We start from the raw sequence: 26,113 nt of genomic DNA, 5'->3' as shown, positions 1-26,113 counted from the left end.
GGTAAATTGCCAAATTTCATGATGATGGTATTCTTAACATATTCTTAATTTTTTGGCCAATTTCATCATAAATATTCTTATAAACTAAATTCTTATTAAGTGGATGATTTCGAGGTTTAAGTTCTTTTTTTTTAATTCGAAAATTAAGATGAAAACGAATGAGAAATAGGAAGATTTTTTCTACTGGTTCCAAATCTTGTTTCAAAAGTTATGTAAAGGCTTTTAAAGTGGATCCATTTGCCAATTTGTGGCCATTTTTAGCCTATTTTGAAGGGCGGCTTTTTAGTTCAAGAAATGTAAGAAAAATCCGAAAAGATTTGAAAATCAACGAAAGTATAAATTAAAAAATATAAATTCACGATTTTTATTCCAGTTGAAAAAATTATTTGTTTTTTCATCGATGGTTTTTTCTTCATCGACGAATGTTTGAAAAATTCTAAAGCCTTAAATTACTGAGATGATCTTTCCAAGGAATATTACTTTTGGTTATATTTTTTTCCGTTAGGAGTAATGTATCAAAATGTTCGGACCGCCCATTCTTCTGGAACAGACCTCACATATTAGTAGGAACAACTTAGTCCAAAGAGTCTAAAAATGATATACAGAAATCGGGAGCAAACAAAGAATCAGTCTTTCCTCAAGATGCATAAATTGTTGGTGTTTATCTGTTGTTAGTTTTAAAAAGAAAATGCAAAGCCAGGGTTGTTTGGTGTGTCTTTATCGAACCAAGTCGACAGTGCTTCGTACAATTGGAGTGGCATCAGTGAATTTCACCAACAACATCAAAGTTTTCGAATCTTTATCAACTCGTTCCATTTCTTCATCTTTCTTCTCCGTTGAATCCAAACTTCGTTCAAAAGCCGGTTTCAAATAACTTTCGACGAACAAATTTAACTTTGCTGACCACGTGTCGAACTGGTCCAATGAAATGACTTTTGGAATGACAGTGACGTCATTGCTTGTCACGTGACTTGTCATCCCAGCGGTTGAGGTCATGTTTGATTCCGTGGGGCGGATGGTGGCCACTGTCGAGAATAAATTTGACAAAGATAAAAACTTGTTTGTGCATTACGCAATACTAATTTAACAAAAATAGAGCGGATAGTTTCCAGGATACGGTTTCATAAATTTGAAAAATATTCTAATTTCAGATTTTCAAAGCGTTATATCTATACAAATACGTGGAAAATTGCGCAACGAAAAATCCAAGCTCATGAATTTGAACCTTTAAAGAGTCTCCCATCTACGCTTCATTTTGTACCAAATAGAGGAGACCCTGTAAATGGGACACAGCAGTGGTAAGCAAGCGTTTGAGATGTAGATATGACATGAAGAAAAGAAAGTTGATTTACGTGAGAGTTGTTCTTCCATCTTCTTTGGATCATGTTCAATTTTCATTTCTTGGATATCATGAAGAAGCCCAGGATTGGTTGGTTGTACGTGCTCTTCACCACCGTGTTGATGTTGAGCAGTTTCTTGTATGTGTTGCGATACTAAAAAGGTCAACAATATCAACAATATTCATTCATACTAATTCTAAACTAAAAAACTGTAACCTTTCGGGAGGTCTGCAAAGACTAAATGAATTATGTTGCACTGTCTGGAAACTGACAAATTGAAAAAAGAGAGTTTCTTTTTCACATTTGCATGTCAAAAGGTTGTAGAAAGCCCAAACATCAAAATTTTAATATCACCCAACCTTTACGTTTGGCCGAGGGAGAGCTTTTTAACTCAGAGCTTTTCAAGTCATCTAACACATTGGGTCGGGCGGGCACACTAATTTTCTTGTCTTCACGATTTTTCTCTTTACGGCCCAGTTGTGAATTTTCTTTCTCGAGTTTATTGGTGCGATTTTTCTTGTTTTTAGAGATCTTTGTATTAGAGGCGGCTGATTGGATGGTTTTGGAGGTCTGGTGCGAGGACTGGTCGCTGTTGGCTGTACTATGGCCGTCTCCTTTTGAAGTGTCGTGCTCCTTTGAAGCCATGGTATCTGAAAGGAAAATTGTATTGATTGGAAGTGGCTTAAATATTGAACATTACCTACAATCATGGTGCTAATGATCGAGTGCGAAAACAAACCGTTTGGGTAAAAAGGAAACCGAACAAAATATCCCGAGGGTTCTGGAAAATCCAATACATTATTAGAGGAGGAAAATTTTCTCTAAAAAGCTAAAAACCAGGGAGTCAGAATAAAATTTCCATAAAGTTTATTGTTACCAAAATAAAGAGCTATTCAAAAAAGGATTCTCCAAAGTTCTGTTCAAGAGATATTTGAGACAAACCTGTGTCATGTTCAACAATGTCAATGATTGGATTTTCATTCTTCTTTTCAACTCCACCACCAGAGCCGTCCTTTCCATCGTCTGTGGTGATTTTCTCCTTCTCTCTTCCCTCTACAACGTGCTTGTGCTCTTCACCTTTGGGTTGTTGATGTTGATGCAGCAGTTTGGTAGTCACGAAACACGTGGCAACACTCACTATCACTTCCACGAATTCCAAAGGAGAAATTTGAAGTTCTGAAACGAAATTGGTAATTAGTGTTTTTTGTCACCGTCTAGGTTGTCTTTTCTTAAACGGTAAATCGTCAATAACTTTTAACTTTACTGCGAAAAATGACGGAAAAGCCGGGAAAATGTCATTTTGAGGTCATGATAAAAAGCTAAAATAGAAACTATTCATAGAGACATCTGGAGACCAAATGCCTCTGGTATACCACACTCAGAGTAATGACCGACTGGTCAAAGGCGTCTGCGCCTTCATTTCAGTTCATAAATAGCCGAACTGGCTGACCGTGGACCCCGTGAAAACAATCGAAAGACGGTCTAAAAGTCCTAGATTACTGGGCGTAAAATGTCGACTCTATCTATGATGTTTCACAACAGCGATAAACACGTGAAAAGCGATGTTGAAACAACGCAACCATATTACCGACCTAAATTGAAGTATCCCTCTTCGTCTCGGTCCTCCTGGGAGACAATTTCTACCAATTTGGTGGTTGTCAGATCCTTTGAAAGCAATCCTAACTCGTGGAAGATAAAGAGAAGATGACGTTGTTTCAAACTGTACAATTCTTTGTAAGGATGTTTGTGGTTGCCATTGGTGACGTAAATATGGCGGTAATGCTCATACATCTTCATAAAGAAGTCCAAATGTCCCATGACCTAACAACAATGGAAAGTAAGATGTAGGTTAAATAATTAAAAGCATATCTTACTATATTGCTACTCTTGTCTCCCGACTAGACGTCCCCCCGCTAATTGTTAAGAGAAAAAAAATCCACCCCCCCCGCTCTTATTAAGACATCCCGCTAATTAAACTCGAATAATATAATATTATAATACAGTGTATTGGTTCTTAATTTACGTGTTCATTTGTCAAAGTTTCTTTTTTGTTGTTGAAATTGATATCAGTTAAAAAAATTCTGTTTTCAAATTACCCCCCCCCCCTCTTATTCCATCCCCACCGCTTATTAGAATTTAGAAAATTTTCCTACCCCCCTGCTTATTTGGACCCCCCCCGTCTATTCGGGAGACAAGAGTAATACTGAAAAATCGATTTCTTTTGTCTTTGTCAGGAATAACATTAACCCTTCGAGCATCTTGGCCCCCCCCAAAAAAAAAACTGTTTTGATAACTTTTGAAAAATTTATCCAATCAACTTGAAAATTTGCAATGAATTGGCATCTTTGGTGAAAGATTTGGCATCATTCAAGTTATCATTTTTTGAAAATAACGAAAATAGGACCCCACCAGTAACTAACCTTTTTCACTATAACTTTTTTTGCTCAAATTTTGTGAGGCAACTCCATATAACATGTATTTTTGGGGCTGAAGGTTATTTTTTTGCCATCTGCTGTGTATTTTACAGACCGGCCGAAAATTTTCCTTTTTTGCCTAAGTAGCCCTAGGATACTGTATCTAGTGATTGGAAAATGATATTGACTTGAAATTTTGATAAGTGTTAGATGATAGAAGCTTGCAGCCAAAATTTCAGCAAAATCGGACGAGTGAGAGTGGTTATGGTGAAAGTGAGTATTTGAGGTAAAAAACGGACCGGTCTGTAAAATACCAACCACATACGTGACTAAATTGAAACACTGTCCAAAATGGTCAATATCTTTCACTGGTGAAAGTTTCAAGTCAAAAGCTCCAGTAGTTCCTGAGTTCCGGCAGGTGATCAACTTGTGCTTTACAAACCGGTTTGCGAAGCACCAAATACTCATGGGAACGAATTCTTTCTGTTACTAGTCTCTTTAATTTGACAAATCAGCCTTCAGGAAGAAATTTCAGTCAAATCGAACGAGTCAATCAGTCAATACATGATTTTGGTCAAGTTTACATTCTGGTCTGTAAAATACCAACCAGACAGAGGTGGCTGAATTAAAATTTTGTAAATCATCTTCACTTATCCATATCTACTACTGGTCAAAATTTCAAAGGGTTAACAGTTTCTCTTTATGGAGGGCAAGCGAATCTTTTGATATAAGTTTACACCGTGAGAAATTAGGCTCCTCACAAACACTATTTTTGTAAAATCTCAAATCATAAAATCATTAAAAAAATCGAGCAAAATCGGGCAAAAAATATCGGGGGAAAGTGACGAAAATTTTGAGGGGTGACGAAATTTTTCCCCGACATTTTATCACCCGACCAAAACTTGTACCCGATTTTTTCATCCCCGACCAAAACATTTACCTGAAATTTTATACCGCAACCAAAATTCAAATCTAATTTTTTTACACCTTTATTTACCGAAATTAGTGCTTTAAACGTCGAATTACAAAATCCATTTTCGAGCTAGTGAAGGAAACCATTTCTTTTGGACAATTTAGTCAGGTGAAAGTGACGAATTTGAAATTTTGGTGGGGGAAAAGTGACGAAAATGCCTCTAGGCGACGAAATTTTTCCCCGACGAAAAAAAAACCTGACTAAATAAAACTCCGGCATTTTTTCCCCGATAAGGAAACAGTTTCTATTTTTAGAAATTTTGGAAGTAAGTGAATTGACGTGGGATTTTGCTTGAGTTCGCTTTGAGATATCAACAAAAACCTTCAAAACAAAGATAAACAAAGAGGCTGCTTGATAGTAAAGGTATACCTCTTGACACTTCTCCACAGAGACGAAAACAGAACCTTTGACTTCTACCGTCTCTGGAGGGACCAACAAGTTGTTCAAGAAAGCTCGAAAGCAATTTGAAAGAGTGTTGCAGTCTTCATCAAGCTGATCCTTGTATAAGATGTCCGATATGCGGATAGTCGAATGTAGAAAGTCTCGAAAGAAAATTTTCTTGCGGTAGTAGCCCGCATCATTGATCTGTTCACCGATCAACTTCTCTAGTTCGATAACGGAACAGCCCAAACGGTGGATTCCGTAATCTTTCAAAAATCGGAGATATTGCAGCTTGGACATGATGCTGGTTTTGTCAATGGGCATATATTCGCCGATGCAACTGTAAATTTTGTAGAGTTGTTTCAAGTGGCTTGCGTGGCGCAATAACAAACACAAAATATTGTTGACTTCTGTTTGCCGTTGCTCTAAGTCGTAACCGTAGTCCATCAGCATATCACCAATATCGACGTCCAAGAAAACATCCGTGGCTTGAGTGGGAATCCCCATAATAGATTGAGCACGGATGACACCCGGTGAATGGATTGGAATTCCGGAACGGGCAATATCCGGTGTTGCCATACCCGATAAGATGAGATCGGGAAAATCTTGGATGCGATCATCACTGAAAACACCTTGAAAAAAAACGAATGCATTGAATCACAATGTTTTTATATTTTGCCATTCCGCACGAGACTAAATATATTTATTTACGAAAACCTTATGGACCTTTCGAAAACACGTGAAAAGATGAGGAAGATTAGGCGAAGTTATTGTCTGTAAAGAAAAGCACGCGGGATTAAAATAGAGCGCGCAGTTTTAAGCTGTTTATGACAATAGATACAGTAGAAATGAACGCGGCGAAAGTGATGAATTATACGGAATTGAACCTTTTTTGACTTTTCACTTGCCCGCGCGGACAAAAAACAGGACGATTTCACTTTTAAACGGGAATTGTAATGGAGATATCCATTCTAGTGTTTATCTTGGAGTTCGGTGAAAAAAGACTTTTTAACAATGTTAAAAGGTTTGCTATGGCGACAGTTAGGAGTGCGCTTTATTCATTAATTCACTACTCCCTTTCTATCAAATAGCGCGCCAAACAAATAAAAATAGTATTTTGACGTCAAATTTCTTTATAGATGTATTTGACGCCAATAATTAAAAAAAAAAATCTCAAAATATTTATTTGACGTCAATCAGTTCTAAGAAAAACTCAAAACATTTTCGACCTTCAAGGAGCGTAGACGTTTTTAATATCAGCGGATATTTCACATCAATTTCAATCATTTGGAGACGAATTAAACACAACCGACTTGGGGATTGGGTGGTTATAACTTCAACATGAATTTGTGGAGCAGTTTTGCAACGTTGATCGCACTAGCGATCATCCAGAGTCTAATGGTTCATGAAACCATGGCTCTCAAGGTAAATATCTTACATACTTTTATTATCATGTATCTTTTACCGTGAACATAGCTAAGACATACATAATAGCGTTTAAGAAGCTGGGAGAGAACAGGTTAACAAAGTCTTTGTAAAAGTTTCGCTCAATTTCGGTATATCTTTGAGAAACGACTATGTGTTTGAACTTTACTTGATATATTAGTCTTAGATAGACCCTAAATATGTTTTAATATCTTAAGGGGAAAAGGAAGTAGCTTTGTGTTACTTTACAGAAAGGTCTATGGCAGTTCCGAGATACTTTAGAGATAGGTCTATGGCAGTTCCGAGATACTTTAGAGATAGGTCAAGCATACTTCCAAGATACGTTAGGTATTAGTCAGGGGTAGTTCCGAGATAATTTAGGGAAAGGTCAAGTATACTTCCAAGATACTTTGGGATAGGTCAAGGGTATCCGAGATACTTTATAGGGATACGTATAGAGTAGTTCCAAGGTACTTTGGGGATAGGTCAAGGGTAGTTCCAAGGTACTTTGGGGATAGGTCAAGGGTAGTTCCAAGGTACTTTGGGGATAGGTCAAGGGTAGTTCCAAGGTACTTTGGGGATAGGTCAAGGGTAGTTCCAAGGTACTTTGGGGATAGGTCAAGGGTAGTTCCAAGGTACTTTGGGGATAGGTCAAGGGTAGTTCCAAGATACTTTAGAGAGAGGTCAAGGGTAGTTCCAAGATACTTTAGAGATAGGTCAAGGGTAGTTCCAAGATACTTTAGAGATAAGTCTGGAGTAGTTCCAAGATAGTTTAGGTATAGGTCTGGGGTAGTTCCGAGATACTTTAGGTGTATGTCTAGGGCAGTTCCGAGATACTTTAGGTATATGTCTAGGGTAGTTCCGAGATACTTTGGAGATAGGTCAAGGGTAGTTCCGAGATACTTTGGGGATAGGTCAAGGGTAGTTCCGAGATACTTTAAGGATAGGTCAAGGGTAGTTCAGAGATACTTTGGGGATAGGTCAAGGGTAGTTCCGAGATACTTTGGGGATAGGTCTAGGGTAGTTCCATGATAGTTTAGGTATTATGTCTAGGGCAGTTTCGAGATACTTTAGAGATAGGTCAAGCATACTTCCAAGATACGTTAGGTATTAGTCAGGGGTAGTTCCGAGATAATTTAGGGAAAGGTCAAGTATACTTCCAAGATACTTTGGGATAGGTCAAGGGTATCCGAGATACTTTATAGGGATATGTATAGAGTAGTTCCAAGGTACTTTGGGGATAGGTCAAGGGTAGTTCCAAGGTACTTTGGGGATAGGTCAAGGGTAGTTCCAAGGTACTTTGGGGATAGGTCGAGGGTAGTCCCAAGGTACTTTGGGGATATGTCAAGGGTAGTTTCAAGGTACTTTGGGGATAGGTCTGGGGTGGTTCCGAGATACTTTAGGAGCAGTCAAGCATACTTCCGAGATACTTTGATGATAGGTCAGGGGTAGTTCCAAGATACTTTAGAGATAGGTCTGGGGTAGTTCCGAGATACTTTAGGTATAGGTCAAGGGTAGTTCCGAGATACTTTAGGTATAGGTCAAGGGTAGTTCAGAGATACTTTGGGGATAGGTCAAGGGCAGTTCCGAGATACTTTAGTTATAAGTCAAGGGTAGTTCCGAGATACTTTGGGGATAGGTCAAGGGTAGTTCCGAGATACTTTAAGGATAGGTCAAGGGTAGTTCCGAGATACTTTGGGGATAGGTGAAGGGTAGTTCAGAGATACTTTAGAGATAAGTCAAGCATACTTCCAAGATACGTTAGGTATTAGTCAGGGGTAGTTCCGAGATAATTTAGGGAAAGGTCAAGTATACTTCCAAGGTACTTTGGGGATAGGTCAAGGGTACTTCCAAGATACTTTAGAGATAGGTCAAGGGTAGTTCCAAGATACTTTAGAGAGAGGTCAATGGTAGTTCCAAGATACTTTCGACATGGGTCTAGGGTAGTTTCAAGATACTTTAAGAATACATCAAGAGTAGTTCCAAGACACTTTAGAGCTATGTCTTGAGCATTTCCAAGATATTTGACATATAGGTCAAAGGTACTTGCGAGACTCTTAAAAGAGGTGTCAACAATAGTTCTACGATACTTTAGGGCTTTGTTTAGGGCAGTTTCGATATACTTTAGACATAGGTATAGGGAAGTTCCGAGACACTTTAGAGGTAGGTCAAGAGTGGTTCCGAGATACTTTGGGGATATGTCAAGGGTGGTTCCGAGATACTTTAGGGAAAGGTCAAGCATATTCCAAGATACTTTGGGGTATTTCAGGGGTAGTTCATAGATACTCCAGAGATATGTCTAGGGTAGTTCCAAGAAACCTTGGAGATGAGTCTAAGGTAGTTCCAAGATGGTTTAAGTATAGGTGAGGGGTAGTTCTGAGATAGTTTAGGTATAGGTCAGGGGTAGTTCCAAGATACTTTAGGTATAGGTCAGGAGTAGTTCCAAGATACTTTAGGTATAGGTCAGGGGGGGTTCCAAGCTACTTTAGGTATAGGGCAAGGGTAGTTCCGAGATACTTTGGGGAGAGGTCAAGCATACTTCCAAGATACTTTGGTGATAGGTTAAGGGTATTTCCAAGATACTTTAGGTATATGTTTAGGGCAGTTCCGAGATATTTTAGGTATAGGTCAAGGGTAGTTCCGAGATAATTTAGGGAGAGGTCAAGGGTAATTTAGAGATACTTTAAGGATAGGTCAAGGGTAGTTCCGAGATACTTTAGGGATAGGTCAGGGGTAGTTCCAAGATACTTTAGGTATAGGTCAGGGGTAGTTCCGAGATACTTTGGGGATAGGCCTAGGGTAGTTCAAAGATACTTTGGGGATAGGTCAAGCATACTTCCAACATACTTTAGGGATAGGTCAGGGGTAGTTCCAAAATACTTTAGGTATAGGTCAAGGGTAGTTCCAAGGTACTTCGGGGATAGGTGAAGGGTTTTAGGTATATGTTTAGGACAGTTCCGAGATACTTTACGGAAAGGTCAAGCTTAGTTCCGAGATACTTTGGGGATAGGTCAAGGTTAGTTCCTTGATTTTCTAGAGCCAAGTCTAGTGTAGATTCGAGATACTTGAGGGATAGGTCTAGGGTAGCTCCGGGATACTTTCGACATAGGTCAAGCGTAGATTGAAGACACTTTAGGAATAAGTTGAAAGACATTTTAGAGCTATGTCTTGAGCATTTCCAAGATACTTTACATTTAGGTCAGGGGTACTTTCAAGATACTTAAGAGAGGTGTCAAGGGTAGGTAGGTTAGGTAGGTTCTGCAATACTTTAGGGCTTGGTTTAGGGTAGTTCCGATAGTTCCGGGTAGTTATATTTTAAAACTACAGACTTTCTTTATGAAATAGTTTTTTTTCACCCGGCCGGTTTCCCGCTACATTTTTCTATTTTCGCCTTAGGTGTAAATAACTGTGAGATACTATTTTGTTTGATTGAAGTAAAGACAGATCTAGTATTCTTATTTGTTTTTTCTAGAATACATTGGATGACAGGAACTCTTTGGATCAAATGGACCTCGATAATCTCAAAATGAGTAAGTATATTATATTCTACCACCCATTATTGTCCGGCGAAAGAAATACACCGATTTTTCTAAGAACAATATTCATAAGACTAAATAAAACTTCGACAAAGAAGAACGAGCCTTAGATTTCAATTATGATTAAGAAAACCTTAAGTCCTTAAATATGGAAAATATAAGTGTATAAGAACAACTTGATAACATTTATTAAGCATTAAAATTTAGAAATAGGAAAAGCCAATGCTAACTAAATTAAGCTACTGCTACTACTACTTACTAAACTACTTTATCTTGTTCTTGTTAAAATCCCCGCAATTGTAAACAAAGTTTTAAACAAGCCTGAAAGATAGATTGTGCAGACTTTTATTCAAGTTTTATCATTGATTTAACAAACAGGTACATCGAAAGCACCGTTGGCCAAGGATGACCTTCAAATTATTACGGATAATTTAAAAAAGAGGCTTAATCGGCGAAAAAGATTTCGCCGGGCTTCACTTAACTTTGACAAAACAGACGAAAAAAGTCAGCAACCGGACAATCGGACCATGAGTCAAAAATTGTACGACGCTTTCGAGCCAGTTCATCAAAAGTTGGATGATACCAAACAAAAGCTGATTAAGACCAGTAACATGGTCCGACAGAAACTTTTTAATGTGTATCAATATATCCGATCGCATAATAAGAAAGATACTGACGATGATTTCCCGATCGAACAGATGTTGCACGAAGGTTTCACACCTGTTCAAAAGACTATCCAAGACATCACAGAATCGCTCGTTAGCGTCGGTGGTGACTTACGCGATAAAACTTATAATATGTACATGGCATTTGAAAGTGAACTCAAGAGGAAATTAAAGAACACTGCTGGTACAACAGAAAACGGAAAGGAGAACTACCGCAAGGCTAGTCGAGATTATTCTGATTTGCATCGTGAAAAGGTGACTGGTGATGACCATCGGGAGTCTTCAAGTTTCAAAGATGCCAACCCACCTTCTAATTCTCACGAGGATTTAGGCTTCGTAGTTGTCAAAAGGAGTGATCCAAAAGATACTTCAACCCTAACCGGGGATGACGTCATAGGGAGCACAAAGAACCCTTCCACACAGACTAAAACAGCCTCACAACAACAACAAGACATACAGGACGACATTGCCAAGCTGGAAGAAGCTTTAAAGAAATTAAGAGAAAAGAAAAAACAACAAACCACTACATCATTTCAAATGGAACCGGTGCAACCCACCAACCCTACACAGATGATGGACCGAGATTATATAGGAGATATGAATAGAGATCACCAGGTAAATGATCGAATTCAATCAAACTACCATATGAATAAACAAAACCAAGATAACTATGATGGAGAAGAATACTTCGATCGCCATATGAAAAGAGAAGATAGTGACAACTACATGAACCATATGAAAGGAGAAAACTATATGAGTAGCGATGATCGAGATGATATGAACTATATGAACCGTATGAAGAGAGAAGAAGAACAAAATTATATGAATCAAATGAACAGAGATAACCAAATGAATGTCGATGACCACACGAATAGAGAGGACTATATGAATAGAGATATGAATAGAGAATATGGCCATATGGATGAACATAAACACGAAGATGAAGAAAGATACGGTTTCGAAAACGTAGATCACCCTCAACCAACTGAATCCCAAAAGGAACCTAACCTCGAAGATACTAAAAATAAAATTCGTGTTGGTGGTAAACTTACAGCTGAGGAATGGCAACAGGTCTTGGACACCCTCCACAGTAACAATAAAGAAACTATTCGGAAACGACCCGTTAGTGATTCTTCCTTAGATGCTCATGGTATGCATATCTCCGATCGCAGACGTAGTAATTTTCAAAGAAAAACCTATGGCCAAAGACGTCGTGCTGGTGCTCGAAAAGCACCGATGAAATCTAACAACCCATGGGTGGGAAGTGAAGAGAGTGTTCAAACGAACAGTGACGATGCTGAATACCAACATTTTAATTCATTAAGAGAGGAAGCCGTCAAAGACCCTAACATGCCTAAAAAATCAGTCCAAGTTCAACCTTTGTCTGAAAAACATCAACAGTTCCGATCACACGTTCAAGGTCTTGCGGATCCAGTGTCCGATAGTTTGACGTTAGATACTAACGGAAACGTCATTAGTCAAGATGATTATGAAGATTATGATGGTATGAGATACAGAGGTGGATATGGCTTAAGAGACCGAAAGGAACCTAGCCATGAGTGGAAAGAAGAATCACGTCAGGACCAGCTTGATGCCCATAGATTTGCTTTGAGAGAAAACAACATTGATACCCCTGCATCTGGAGGGCGTGCAGTGAGGGATCCTATCACTTCTAATGGAAAAAATATCAAAACTAAACCGACTTCTCACCAACAAAGATTGAATGAGCGAATTTCCAAATTCTATGACCAAGACTCGAAAGAATTTATTCCTCGAGGAACGGAAGAAAGAGGAGCTAACAAGTTCGGATCATCTCGCCCTAAAACACCAAAAACTCAAACACCCCAAGGACTCAGGAACAACAAGGAAGAACCAGGTTCTGACAACAACTTTAAAAAATCGTCGCAAGACTCATCTACGGAAGAGCGAGTAGCGATCGATCAATCCAAACTACCTAATAAAGAATCATCTTACGAGGAACTAGAAAGTTCTGAAAACCGTATCAATGACTTGTCATCATCCGACGGAGAAGTGAACCAGAAGAAGGAAGAAGAAGAAGAAGGAGAAGATCAATTGGAAGATGAGGAGCCGACTGTTAAGACTCCTGGCATCGGATTGAGACATGAACATGAATTGGAGGATGAAGATGACGATCCAAAGAAAGGAGTTGATATCTCGACCGAAGTCGGCGATCTGGAAGAAGAGATTGACGATGAACAAGAAGAAAAAGGAATGAATGTAAGTTGGCTCACTTTTTCTCTTTTTTTGTTTTTGTTTTGTTTTTCACTCATTGAATGAAGGAAGAACTCTGATTTCGATTGTAAATTTTTACGCGGCGGTAACATGCAGGATTGGTGTTCAATTAGCACTGGGATTTAAAAGGTTTGCTGTTAGGCTGTTTGTGAAGAAGAAGATCACTAGCTTTTATTTCTTGAATTTCAAACACAACTTTTGACATTCGAGCTAGAATGGGGACCGAACCCGAGTTGCACGGGAAGTCATTACATTGATGTACTTACAAACGTCATTTAACTTTAGCAAATTCGAAGCCATAACTGCTTTGTCGACATATTAAAAACCTGTTTTTTATGATTTAGGACATGAACATGGACAAATATGAACAAGCATCGGATGTTTTTGATGCTAAACAGCTTGCCGAAATTCAGGCGTTAGCCAAAGAATGGAATATGGTCCGAAAGAAGATGCGAAAGCTCGCACTGAAGAAAAAGAAGAATAAAGGAGGTAACGACAAAAAGAGTCGACCAAAGCCCAAACGAAAGTTGATTGACGGAGGAGATATCAATGAAGATATCAATGAAGAAGAAGAGCTCAAAAAAAAGCAGGAGGAGGAAATCAAAAAAACGGAGAAGAAGAAAAATGAAAAGAAGGAAAATGAAAAGAAGGAAAGTGAAAGCGATAAATCCGAAGACGAAGAGGTTTGTCTTTTTTAATCTTCAAAATGTGATACAAACAAAAAGTAGAACACTACCCTCCCTCTAAAGACCACGTGACCACCCCGTCAATAGGAAAACACCTTTCTCTATTCGAAGTCAACTTTCTCCATCTTTTTAGACCTCCATTCGCCAGTCATCTTCATTATTTTTCATTGCGGATAGGCGATGTGAAATTTGTTATATTTTCCCAACAATTTGGGTCTAAATCTTGAGAGGGAAAATGTTCTTTTTTGTGACTTTACCAGCCTTTTTTGAACCCTTAAAAAAGGTACCATTATCAGTGACTTAACCTTTGGCAGAGCTGTAGGACATCCCTTTTTCTCTTAATAGACCTCTTACGTGACATTTGATCATTATTTTCTCAGGTGTTCGATTACGCGGAGGACAACGCATTAGATTCGTTCAATGATAAAGGGGAGGAGCCACGTGATACTTACATTGATACGACGAAAAGAGATTCGTCAACTCTAGAACAACATTATGATGATTCAGCACCAGACCTCTCTACAGAGGATGAAAAAGGTAACATACTTTTTGCCCACAGTGTTATATCATTCCTTTGTTTCTTCAAGTGACACACCCCTGTGTCTAGGTCACCAGAGAGAATTGAAACTTTCTCACTTCTATGAGTGGAAGTTTCAATTGGTGTTCAGTTCATCATAGACTGCTGAGTGTAGAAAAAGAGGGGGTAATGCCTCCCTGAAGAGCTAAGAATAAGCTCCACCCAAATTTGAAATAGGCAACTGCCAATCGAGAAGAAATGGTACGTCCAACTATCTCATTTTTGACAAGACCAGACTCTTTGTCAGGAATTTTTTAAGCGAAAACAGAATTTTAGCGCTGCCCACCTATTCTTAAGATATTAAAAGTGTCTCAAGCCGCTTTCAAATCTAAGGGATAATTCATTAAGAAATCACTTAAAATGTTAGCTCCCGAGTTAGTCAACTTTGTAATCCCCTGCTGGAGTTAGGAGCTTTAGACCGCCGGGGGGGGAGTGAGGGGTTACAGTCTATAGGTTTGTTGATGATGATTGACCTGGAAAAACATTTCAAGAGTCCGTCCCCTTCAAAGTGGTTTGCTTTAGATTTCCCATAGGCTCGGTTTGTGTGAACGTAGACGAGGGCGATCCGAAGGCTTCTTTTTTCTAGCTGTTTACTCGAAGGTAGGGGGAGGCGCCACCGTTTTATTCAAAACCATGCGAACCGTAGCTGGATGATCTACCTTCATATTACGGCCACTCTTTAGAGGTGAAAGAATGGAAGATTGGCCAGTTCAAACTTTCTCTCGAATAAATGGATAGGATAGGAAGAATAATCTTTTCATTGGAAATATAATGGGGAAAGGTCTTTCGATAATTTAATCATAATTCTTTACTTTTTTCGGTAGAATTGGATTATTTGGAGCGGCTGAACAAAGCAACTCAATCTTTCCGAAGATTCAGATGATCGCCATCTTTTACCTTTTTTTTTTAATTTTTCTATAAATTTATAATATAAAATACCCTTTTTCAAATACTTATACTTTCTTTCTTTATTACTTTGAAATATATTCATAAAAATTTAATATTTAATTGTTTCTAATGCTTTTCTGATTGTTCAAAACATGACATTCATTAAACTTCACGAATAATAATACATGAGCCAACCCCGCCTAACATTTCTTAAAGATTTGAACTCAGAATATGTCTTGTATCGAAATTAATTAATTAATTAGCACTAGTTTTGCAAGAACGCCGCTTAACTCATGTACCAAACACGAATTCGCATTTTAAATGAAAATTTCGGCATCAATATCGTTTTACCTTACTAAATTACTATCTATTCGTTTTCGATTTTTGATGAAATTTGCGAGGATTTCGGGTTAATATTTTGCTTCCTTCCGACGGTATGTTTTTTTACAGACCTGACCTAAATTAATCTTTTGGCCTAGATCAATCCAAATCTTTGCTTTTAGACAACTTTGTTTAGGCTTCTAATCAGATGAGGAGCTGAAACTTTGGGATCATTTAAGTTTTGAATTACAAAAATAGTAATGTAAAGCTTTCACATTTTTTTCTCTATTTTCAACCCTGATAAAGGATAAAGAAGAACTCGTATTTTTTTTATAAGGAACACGTTTATAAGGAACTAGAGGCTGAAAATAGTCTGAGAAATAAGGAATTGTTAAGGGACCGCTCAGGCTATCAAAAAGCAAATAAGGAACTTTAAGGCTGAAGTTATCTAAAAAACTAAAGAGCTCCAGACTGGGAGCAAAGTTAAGGTTCCTTATTAAAAAAACGTGTATATGACAAAATGTAGAGAAAGATCTTGTATCTAATGAATGTCAAAGGGGTGTCATTTCCCTAAAAGAGGCCATTTCCTGAAACACCTGCAGCTTTTAATGTCGATTCGATTGAATGATCCATAGAAAATCCATAGAAAATCCATTGATTGATTCAAATCGCCATAAACCTTATGAAATTGATCATTTTGATTCAAATGTCATATTTGTTTACTTTCTTCACCGAGATGTGAGGAACCCAGAATCAATTTCAAAATACGTGTTGATTGAAACTCTTAAGGATTTTCTAGTTATCAAAAAGGGATGAAACAAACTGATTGAATGTGCAAACAACAAGAGACACATATGGATTCAATTCTCCTGTTCTATTTTTTTATTTCCCAAAACTTCAATGCTATGATATCCTTAGGGTTGAAATGTTTTGACAAGTTTTTTACACCACGCTAGCCTTTGAAGAAGAATATCATCTAAAAAAAGATGACTTAGAAAAACATGTCCCAGTATACAGCGGGGGTAAACTTATACACTTATTGATTTTTCCCTCAAAACATCGAACATAAAGAAGAAAAACAAGAAAGTTTTCACAGGGGCCATGCCATGGCACTGAAAATGGATCCGAAGATACTTGTGCTCTTCTTGGCGCTGATTCAAATCAAAGCGACAAAGACATCACCGGACTACCACCTTTTGTCAAGCAATGGAATGCCACCATCCCACCCATATCAAACAGTGAGAACGCCTTACAAACAACAGTGTATCAGCATGTGTGCAACTTCACCAACCGAATGTCGGTCATTTGCTGTTCAACAAGATGCAGGATGGTTCCGATGCTTACTCTTCGACGTCACCACAAATGTGGAAGATCTGCTCCCTTCAACAGGAATGGAGTATTTCTTGGACATTCAATCGTGTCAAGATTGGTACCGCGTTGGTGCAAGAGTTTCGGGCGTAAGTGACTGCTGTGACAGTTTTTTTTAAATGAAATCTCCATCCTATTTTAGGGAGTCGAAAAAGAAAAACACAGCTCTCGGCCTTCTTCAAGATTACAAGAAAGTGTTTGGATAGTGATCGCGTAGCTCAGTCGGTAGAACATTTGCCTTACAATCCAATGAAAGTGACACCCCCTTCTCACAGACCCACTGGAATCCCTTCCCACTGCAAAAATTGGCAAAAATAAGATCCCTGGTGGAAAACTTTTTCTTTGTCCCCACTGAAAATAATCAAATAAACCAATCCTCACTGTGAGATATTTACTATTCTTCTCATCCCCACTGACTTTAAAACAAAAGAACTGTTTATCGACAAGGAACTTTGTTGCTATCTGAGCATCATAAACCTTTACTGAGAGCAGGCTTCAGCATAGAGAATTAAGGACGGCTTACACAAGGATTAACTGACCAATCTCACACATTTCACAAATTTGTAGGTATACGAAATGAATTTGATGGGGAAGGGTAAAAGACGAGTGAGCTGTAACATGGAGGTTTCTGGAGGAGGGTGGATGGTCATCTTCAGGAAGAACAAAGCGTCGAACGAGAACTTTCAGCGTACGTGGGAGGAATACAGAGAAGGATTTGGAGACATCAACCGTGAATTTCGTATGGGGAACGAACTCATCAACCGTGTCACTAACTCAGGTGCCAAATATTACATCTTCGTTTGGGCAAAGACGTTCGATGGTAACATAACTGTCTCTAAGTATGGATCGTTTTATATCGAGGAAGAATCGAACGATTATCGAATTCATTTCGATGATAAATTACTGGAGGGATTTGCATCATTTGGGGGCGACAACGGCAACAACGATAAAAATGTCAATGGTATGGGGTTTTCGACGCTGGAAATTGATAATGATGGACGGAGTGGAAATTGTGCCGGGAAACACGGGCCGTCGTGGTATAATGATTGCTCCAGATTACACGTGTTTAAGAATAACAAATTGGTATGGCACTCTCCACACAACTACTACCAAATCATGGAATGGATGATTAAAGAAATGTAAAAAAAAAAAGAGAAAAGTATATTCTTGAGAAAGCCACTCGTGACACAATGTTGCTTGATCTGTGAACACGAACAGCCCAAACTCTAGTGTGCAAAGTTGTTATTAACTTAACTTGAAAATGCACCCTACCCACAAAAAATATGTATACATGAGAAGGATCTTACCAACAAGAAAAAAGGACCGATCTCAAAAATTTTAGTTAGTATAGGAAAAAAATCAGTTTTTCTTAGATATTAATTCTGAGGTTGAGCCTTTTGCCTCGATGGCAAGGTAATGGCAAGATACTCGTTTTGCGAAGAGGCACAAAGAGTTCACACTGAGTGTTGTCCTGTGAGAAGCAACGACTGTGTTTGTTGGATCGAGCCTCCACTCCTTGTTCTCATCTCCTCGTTCAGTTCATAGATTGCCGAAGCGGCTGACCGCGCCTCCTGCAACCATTTAATGCATCTCAGAGATCATGATGACAGTAATGAAACAGAACGACTGTCAAATATGAGTAAGATCTTTTCTTTCTACTATCTTAATTAAACATGGAATTCATGATGAAGCAGGGATTGGTGACTGATTTTCAACTTGGTCTTAAAGTCCTGGATTATTGGGTTATCCACGTGAAATGTCGACTATTTCTTGATTTCGAAAGTTGATTAATTGTTGTTAGTTGGTATTAATTAGTATACTATTTAATTATAACTATGTCAGACCAACGTTAAATAAATTGGAAAATAGAAATAAAATAAGCCCAACGAAAGAAAAGATATTCTTTTTGTTATTCGAAAAAAAATAATTTGCACAGAATGTATAAATGCACAATCACAAATGAAGCTCAAAATTTTGGAAAGGCTAAAAATATTAATCAGTATATAAAAGGGTGACGTGTCGTATTTAAAACCGTGTGAGATAGCTGACTGGAAAAATTAAATCCACGCAAAACTTCTAAAATCAGACATTGAACATAATAACACTGTAAATTTTGTAAGTTTTGGTGTTTTCAGGGCTATTTTCAACAAAATTTGGTCGATTCGCAAAATTCGATAGTCAAGAATAAATTCAAGAATAATAGAAGAGGTACCTGAGAATTCGCATCCATTCTTGAAAGTGAATTTTCCATGGCCATGTTTCAGGTTTGACATCCATTCCCCTTCGTATTTTGCACCGCTTGCGTAATGAAACACGCCGTATCCATGTCGTTCTCCGTTCAAAAAATCACCCACGTAATAATTACGTAATGGGTATTGTGTGGACTTCACACGCTTCAAATACCTGAAAAATAAGAAATCAATGTTTAGCGCAATATTTATTTACGGGGCCAGTGAGAAGAAAGCTTTTTTGATTCGAATTTGATAGGTTTATTGAATGTTTTAAATTTGTTTTTAATACGCCATTTCGGAGTTCGCGACGCCATTTTGCAGGCGGAGCAAATCTAATGGCCGTGGAGGGGCAGAGACCGGTGGAGATTCCTTTGTAAACAAAACAGAATCCCCTTTCTAAAAACTATTCTGCAGTTTCTCATTTCTTGGTGGATGGAAAATGGAAAGAGAAGGCTGTCTTTTTGTATTTGTTCACTAAATTACCAAAAAAGTGTTTAATTACTGCTTTATCATTGTCTTTTTACAGTATTATGTACTGGTTAGGCAGGTATAACCTTATTCTCTCATCTCTGTGTGTAACCTTTGCTTGATTTGATTTTTAGAAGCTTCTTATCTTGTGTTGGTTTTGGTAGCAACCTACTAGCTAGCTTTATGCTCCTCTCGGATATATTTTTTATACCTTTTGCTCTATTGGGATATACACAGGCACTGTGGTATTATAGTGGTCATTAATCTTGGTTACTGTACAGCGGCAACTGTCAGACTGTCGATCGGACTGACGAGGTTCGATCCCCACTTGACAAGTGAATGAACCTTTGTCAACCCATGTCATATTGTCATATGTGTATGGACAGTATCAGGACGGTTTCACATTTTCCTATTATTTATTTTAGAGAAAAACAAATGACAGAATGAATGAATTTAGCAGAATTAGCAAACATGGTAGAGAGAAAACAAGTTGTTATCTATTTGGCCTTGCTGATGGTTGATGTTATCTGGTTTGTATAGTAACAAAAGAGGAAGTGTTACAAAGCTTGGCCAATTTTTGAATATAAACTAAATCTTAGACTGTGTGTTGTGAACAATCATCAAGATTTCGTGAATGGGCTATCCGTTGAAAAAAACATATTTTATAGACAGTCAACGGTGAAAAATTATGGATTATGTACGGATAAATTTGCTCTCACAACAGCACAGCTGCTTTAAGACTTTATAAAACAAATGATTGTGGTTTTTTCTTACAGAAATTTACTTCTGAATAGCATTACTCAAACTTATTCTTCCTTTTAGTTGAATTTCAAATATATCATCAAATTTTTTACACCATTGTTCTCCTAATTAATAGATCTTATTTTTATATTTTTTTATTGAGCTAAAAGCAGTATTTAGCAATTCATGTTAAATATATAAAACTCTGTCCATCTAACAAAACAATAACAAACTGATGTATAATTAGCAAAAATGTTCTAATTTCATTTATCATTGCTTTGATGCAGAACAACCTACATCAGAACAATTCTTTAGGAGACTCCTTTTGTTTGATTCCTGTTTTCTTTGATATGATTATATAGAAAGACCCCAGTCACAGCATTGTTTTTTTTATTTTAGATGTGAACAATCAGGCGATGAAGAATGGAGGACTTTTGATAAGCTAAAAAAGAGAAATATTTAGGTTTTGTGTAGTAACATCCATGATAGATTTAGTTCTAAGTGGAAAATTATATTTTGACTGTTTGAGGATGAGTTTCAATCGAATTTTTAAAGGTTTGTTTACTTTTTGTGTAGACACGACGAGGGAGTGATGGAGGAATCACCCTAGGGGGCTTGTTTTGCTCCGTCTCAGTCGGGTACAACTCGATAATAGTCCGAGATCGTAGCTTACGGCTTTCCGAAATGATTCTCTAGTTGAGGCCGACTGCACCCCCGCCATTAGATATGCTCCGCTTACAAAATGGCGTCGTGAACTCCGAAAAGGCGTATGCACGTTCATTGTTCGCTTAAAAACACTTTTTAAACTTCAGTCCAAGCTTATTTTTAATTTGTTCCGAGGTTTAATAGGAATCGTTTTTATAAAAAAAACAAGCAAGAACACGGTTAAAAAACTGAAAATTTCAAGTCAGGTGATGAAGCCTCACCATGTATTTTCACCGTGTCCACACTGTAACCCGTTGAGCCAGACACCAGTGTACTCTTGTCCAAGGTCATACCAACGCATGGTACCCATTCCTTCTCTTATATTGTTCTTCCATTGACCTTGGTAGGTATTCCCATTCCGATATCTTCAAAGAGAAGCAAATAATGAATCAAATCATTTTCAGATATTTGAGCAGTTTAAAACAGTGTGAAAAATACAGATTTCTTGTTGCTCTAATACACAGATTTTGAAATAGATTTATGCGTAGCTTTTGCTTTGATCCCTTTGATCATTGCTCTGAATGAATAAAAAGAGAAATAAGAACATCTTCAACACTGTATGAGTCATTTAGGCTCGTCGCTCACTGTGTATAGTAAATCGTTATATAGTAAATATTCGAGTGTCGTTTTGGATTTAATAAGTACGTGTAACTATTTTTCATTACCAACGTAAAATAAAGAACAAATAAATAAAATAAATAAATAAATTTACTTGATAGTTTTTTTCACGTGCGTAGTTTAATTCTAAACTCGTGTATTTCAAGTTTTTAAAATTTATTTTGACCTCATAAACAACGTGTAAAAACATACCTTCGAGTACCATTGCCTTCCTTTTGGTTGTCTTTCCACTGGCCATCATAATACGATGTACCCATCGCGTCATAATATAAAATACCTTTCCCGTTTCGCTTCCCTAAAACAAAAAGAGATGTGAGTTTTTTTTAGCCTAGAAATCTAAGCGAGTTTGATTTTAAGTCACCAGGATAAATCTGATGGTAAGGTGTAAAGATAATAAATTCCAAAGGTAAATCCGTAAAACGCTATATTTATTGCCTAAGCCGTGTGTCATGTAAATACGGACTTTAGTTAACAAGGCTAAACCTTTTTGAGATTTCGTGAAAAATTGCATGATTTCTGTTTCTTACTTCAACTTTAAGTGAATGCATACTTCCTTATATGAAGCTGATCTTGCAAAAGTAATGGAAAAGACTTAATAGATCCATAAAAAATGCTAAAAATTTACAACATTCTTACGTCGAAACGTTCTAGAAAGAAGTCATCACATTGTTAAATAGAACAATCGAATGGCGTAGCGCGCGTTGTTTTGTTTAAACGATTCGTTTTAAAGGGAGATGGTTCTCCTTAAAGCAATACTTCGAAACAACCAAAAGTAAATAAAGAGCTTTTCTGATTGGTTGAAAAAAGAGAAAATATGTGAACCGCGTGCTATATACTTTTTATCAGTGGAGACTGGTAATTAGTACGCACCTTCCACCCATTGGCCTTTGTATGATTTTGCACCGTCAGCACATTTGAAAATTCCTTGACCATGACGTAATCCTTTTAACGTTTCACCTTCGTAACAACTCCCGTCTGTCCATTTGTAAACACCTAAAGAAATTGCGAAATCATGTATTCGAGATAAATCGAAGGAGATGGTATAAAGCAAAGTTGACATGTCGCCAAAATCGCCTTCCACTTTGCTGGATGACGGTAAAAACACCAAAATACCGTCGTGTATTTTTAGGTGAGCAAAGGCGATGAAGAGCCGTACATCAACTATCAACTTTGGTCTGCGTCGACTTCGCTTACCGTCGCCTTCAATATCTCCCGAAAAATAAACTCGGTGTCAAATTGACTAAAGAATGATAACCAAACCACATTTGTTGAAACATCTGGAAATAAGCTGAATAGTCATCCACTATTGTCCCTATAAATTATATATGGCGATATAATACGTTGATGAATTTTACAGAAACAATTTCTAACCTTTCCCTTTGATTTCATTACAAACAAAATCTCCAGTAAAGATGGTTCCGTTAGGCCACGTCAATGTTCCTTCACCATGCATCTTTCCGTGTTCAAACACACCTTGAAGAGTGAACAGCAAAAAATTAAACAACAAGCTACATGCTGAATGGACCTACCTGAAGATTGATGTAAAGAAAAAAATAACACAAGTCAATTTTTTCGAAAACTGACTTAAGACCATAACCCCCTATTTCACCATGCACGTTTTCCAAAAATGGCCTCAAGTCCACAGAATTCTAATGGGAAAGAGGTGTATTTTGCAATTCAAAAAAAATAAGAAATTAAAATGTTCCATAATATATCAACCATAAACAGCCTTAAGTCCTAAATTTTAGTGCAAATTTTATTTTCTATGAAGCATTGACATAAAATGTGTAGCCTTAAGTCCAACACATCTCAACATTTAAAGTCAATTATCTCAAAATGAAAAAATGGACTTAAGGCTGTCTTGAATTGACACGGTGAAGGAAGAAAATGCTGACTAAAAAACAAGTACATATCACTTTCCAATAATGAAATATTACCCAAGCAAGCTCGGTGCTCGCTTGCTTCTTACTACGATGCATTTAAGCCATCAAAGCGCGAAGCATCGAGTAAGTAAGTATTTGCGAGCGTCGAGCTTGCTTGGCTAATGAATTATCGGACATGGGTTAATTCAAAGGACATCCGAGGTAGTTCCAAAAAGATGGGTCTGCGTATCTTACATCACAAAGAAGGAAGAATTGTGTTTGGAACAATCCTTTTTTAAACATTTGCATGAATTACAAATGAAAAATGAATGCTAAATATCGAAAAAGGTAAAAGAGAACTTTTGACGAACCTTTATAAGTCAGTCCACCTTTCATGATGGCGAAACCTTGGCCGTGATAAAATCCATTCTCATCAATTTCACCTGTGTATTTGGCAACGATAAGAGGTTGAAGGATCGGTTCAGTTTTCATCAAGTCAATGGGAGGCGGAGGGGGTGGTGGTGTTGGTTCACAAATGGGCGTTGGGTCCACTGCTGGCGTCTGAAAAAGAGATCGGGAAAATTGCGCATGTTATCTGTTCATTCCGTAAGAGTTTGTGGGAACGCTATCGCTAGTTACAAAATATTCACAAATGAAACACCTAAGTAAACAAAGATCAATACCTCTTTTTCTTCGACAGCAGATGGAGGAGGGATGACAGGTGATTCCCGCCCTTGCTCCACATCTTTGTGTAAAGGTTCTTTAGCCATGTGTTTAGACTTGCTGTGTCCGATGGTCGGTGAATGACGTTTTTTGCTGTCCGAATGTTGCTTCGTCATTTTGTTTTGTTTATTTTTTTATTTTTGTGATCTTAAAGAAAGTGAAGCAGAAGTGATGAATCAGTTTATTTGGAAGTTCTCTACTAGCACAAAAAATTAAAAAGTTGATTTTTTCTTCATCTTCATTTTCAATTTTTTTCTTCTTTTTTCATTGGTATATACCTTATTACATGAATACTAGCCGGTACCCGGCGTCGCACGCCGGTTTACCTGTTTGCTGAACGCATTTAAAGTCCTTTGAGATGTTGGGAAGGTGGCTTAAACACGATGAAATCAAAATTAAAGGGAAGAATTCTCTTCAAAGTTTGACTCTATCCCTCCCGGGTGACGTATCTTTTAACCATATTTTGAAAAAGATTTTTGTGACAAAAATGATCAGAAAACAGAAAGGGCGTCATTCCCAAATTACACTATATCGGCGACCAGCGACGTCCGAGACATTTTTGTGCTAGATTTTCTTGGTTAACAGCTGTTGAGAACATTTTAATGATAATTAGGGAAAGCATAATTTCAAAGTTGGGTCTGAAAAAAATTTCAAATTGTTTTTCGTCCATTAATAACAAAAATATTTTTTTAACAATGAATTTTTTTGTGAAAAATTTTGAAAGTTCTTTAAAAAGAATTAAGATATAAGCACTTGCTACACCAAAAGTGCTAGTTTTAGTGTTTGGCACCACCCCCAAACCGCAGTTACTACATTGTGTAGTAACTGTTTTCATAACTTCTAAATACAGTACCACCACGGTAGTAAGTGTCATACTGTCTTGTAGTAACTGCGTGCCCCCCCTGCAAGATAAGCGGAGTGAAATAATAGACATGACACGCAATTCGTCAAAAAAAGGCAGCCAGGGGGGAGGGGAGTACTTAGGCAAGAGAAGGGTATGGGTATGGGTATGTGCCGGCCTTAAGGGTGCCTTTTTTGAAACATGGCAGTTTGAAAAATCGGAAAATCAAACTTCAGTCCCACTAAGAATTGGAAAAATAGGAAAATTTCAACTTTTTGCCCCCAGAAAGATAGAAATTTGGTCAAATTAGTTCCAAAAAGTGAATTAAAATTCACACAATTTCCCTTGTTTCTTCTTCTCCTCTTCATTCTGCTAAGGGTCCGAGGGGCAGGGCCGAAAGTCAGCTCGCAACCATAGTCCCCCCCCCCCCCCGGAAGGCAGCTAGGACACGCAGACAAAAAAGCGTGATAGATAGCGCAATTTTATGTTGCTTTTTATAAAATAACTTCGTCATAACTTCAATAATTTTCCAAATTCAACAACGACTTAGTAAAAAAAGTAAGTATATTCATCTGGTGGCTGTCGGCGGAGCCGGGAGTGAGGGAGTCTATCCCCTTTTCTATTTGCGCTAGACCTGGGAGATCGAATACTGAGGTGGAGCGCCACACCTACTCTCAGCTCCCAGCAACTTACCGCCTAGATCAGATTACCCAATCTAAGCTACTCATCCGCTGAGTTGGCGGTGACCGGAGATCGAACCCACAACCTTTAGATTGTAAGACGAATGCTCTACCGACTGAGCTACCCGGTCACGACTTAGATTTACAGCAAACTAATTATCGACATACATGTTTAAAGGTCCCTTTTTACGAAGAAAGAATTCTAGTTTTTACCGCCTTTTGAATGTATTTTTAATGTTGCTGTTGTTCTAACAAACTTGTTATGTGATTCTTGTGTTTTATTTCATATTTTTTCTTTTCTTTAACAGATTCTGTTTAAAAGATTTCTTTTGTTTTGAAAAGAATTCGAATGTCTCAAATCAAATAAGGTCGTTAATTACATTCGAAAACATAAAACAAAAGAAAAGAAAGAAAAAA

General features: G+C 37.7%; 3 protein-coding genes across 3 annotated transcripts; 2 read left to right on the top strand and 1 right to left on the bottom strand.

Moving 5' to 3' along the window:
* Positions 1-647: 647 nt before the first annotated feature.
* On the bottom strand, positions 648-24,322 carry LOC136797962 (radial spoke head 10 homolog B-like). Its single transcript, XM_067054539.1, has 13 exons — positions 24,136-24,322; positions 23,824-24,013; positions 22,962-23,063; positions 22,461-22,583; positions 21,783-21,885; positions 21,194-21,337; positions 19,040-19,230; positions 5,097-5,740; positions 2,933-3,161; positions 2,283-2,516; positions 1,700-1,990; positions 1,353-1,493; positions 648-1,025 (listed from the first exon to the last, which is right to left on the bottom strand). Exons 1-13 carry the CDS (start codon positions 24,289-24,291, stop codon positions 718-720), a joined length of 2,856 nt encoding a protein of 951 aa, XP_066910640.1. The 5' UTR covers positions 24,292-24,322; the 3' UTR covers positions 648-717.
* Positions 6,246-15,186, top strand: LOC136797961 (myb-like protein X). The gene is made up of 6 exons (XM_067054538.1): positions 6,246-6,533; positions 10,006-10,063; positions 10,448-12,972; positions 13,332-13,670; positions 14,054-14,210; positions 15,075-15,186. The coding sequence occupies exons 1-6, from the start codon at positions 6,450-6,452 to the stop codon at positions 15,131-15,133; spliced, it is 3,222 nt and encodes a 1,073-aa protein (XP_066910639.1). The 5' UTR covers positions 6,246-6,449; the 3' UTR covers positions 15,134-15,186.
* LOC136797963 (ryncolin-1-like) lies at positions 16,368-18,572 on the top strand. The gene is made up of 2 exons (XM_067054540.1): positions 16,368-16,916; positions 17,395-18,572. Exons 1-2 carry the CDS (start codon positions 16,566-16,568, stop codon positions 17,968-17,970), a joined length of 927 nt encoding a protein of 308 aa, XP_066910641.1. The 5' UTR covers positions 16,368-16,565; the 3' UTR covers positions 17,971-18,572.
* Positions 24,323-26,113: the final 1,791 nt, after the last annotated feature.

The sequence above is a fragment of the Clytia hemisphaerica genome, unplaced genomic scaffold, assembly GCF_902728285.1.
Source record: "Clytia hemisphaerica strain Z4C2 unplaced genomic scaffold, Clytia hemisphaerica genome assembly, whole genome shotgun sequence".
In the NCBI taxonomy this organism is placed as follows: Eukaryota; Metazoa; Cnidaria; class Hydrozoa; order Leptothecata; family Clytiidae; genus Clytia; species Clytia hemisphaerica.
The sequence above is the reverse complement of the archived record's forward strand: the minus strand, read 5'-3'. Positions and strand labels throughout refer to the sequence as shown.

Excerpts from the sequence above, each read along its gene's own strand:
- LOC136797961 (XM_067054538.1), top strand. The coding sequence starts at position 6,450 with ATGAATTTGTGGAGCAGTTTTGCAACGTTGATCGCACTAGCGATCATC. Across the intron at positions 6,534-10,005 it reads ATGAAACCATGGCTCTCAAG|AATACATTGGATGACAGGAA; the intron begins GTAAATATCTTA and ends TGTTTTTTCTAG. Across the intron at positions 10,064-10,447 it reads CCTCGATAATCTCAAAATGA|GTACATCGAAAGCACCGTTG; the intron begins GTAAGTATATTA and ends TTTAACAAACAG.
- LOC136797963 (XM_067054540.1), top strand. The coding sequence starts at position 16,566 with ATGGCACTGAAAATGGATCCGAAGATACTTGTGCTCTTCTTGGCGCTG. Across the intron at positions 16,917-17,394 it reads TTGGTGCAAGAGTTTCGGGC|GTATACGAAATGAATTTGAT; the intron begins GTAAGTGACTGC and ends ACAAATTTGTAG.
- LOC136797962 (XM_067054539.1), bottom strand. The coding sequence starts at position 24,291 with ATGACGAAGCAACATTCGGACAGCAAAAAACGTCATTCACCGACCATC. Across the intron at positions 22,584-22,961 it reads TAATGAAATCAAAGGGAAAG|GTGTTTACAAATGGACAGAC; the intron begins GTTAGAAATTGT and ends CAATTTCTTTAG. Across the intron at positions 1,991-2,282 it reads CATTGTTGAACATGACACAG|ATACCATGGCTTCAAAGGAG; the intron begins GTTTGTCTCAAA and ends TTTTCCTTTCAG.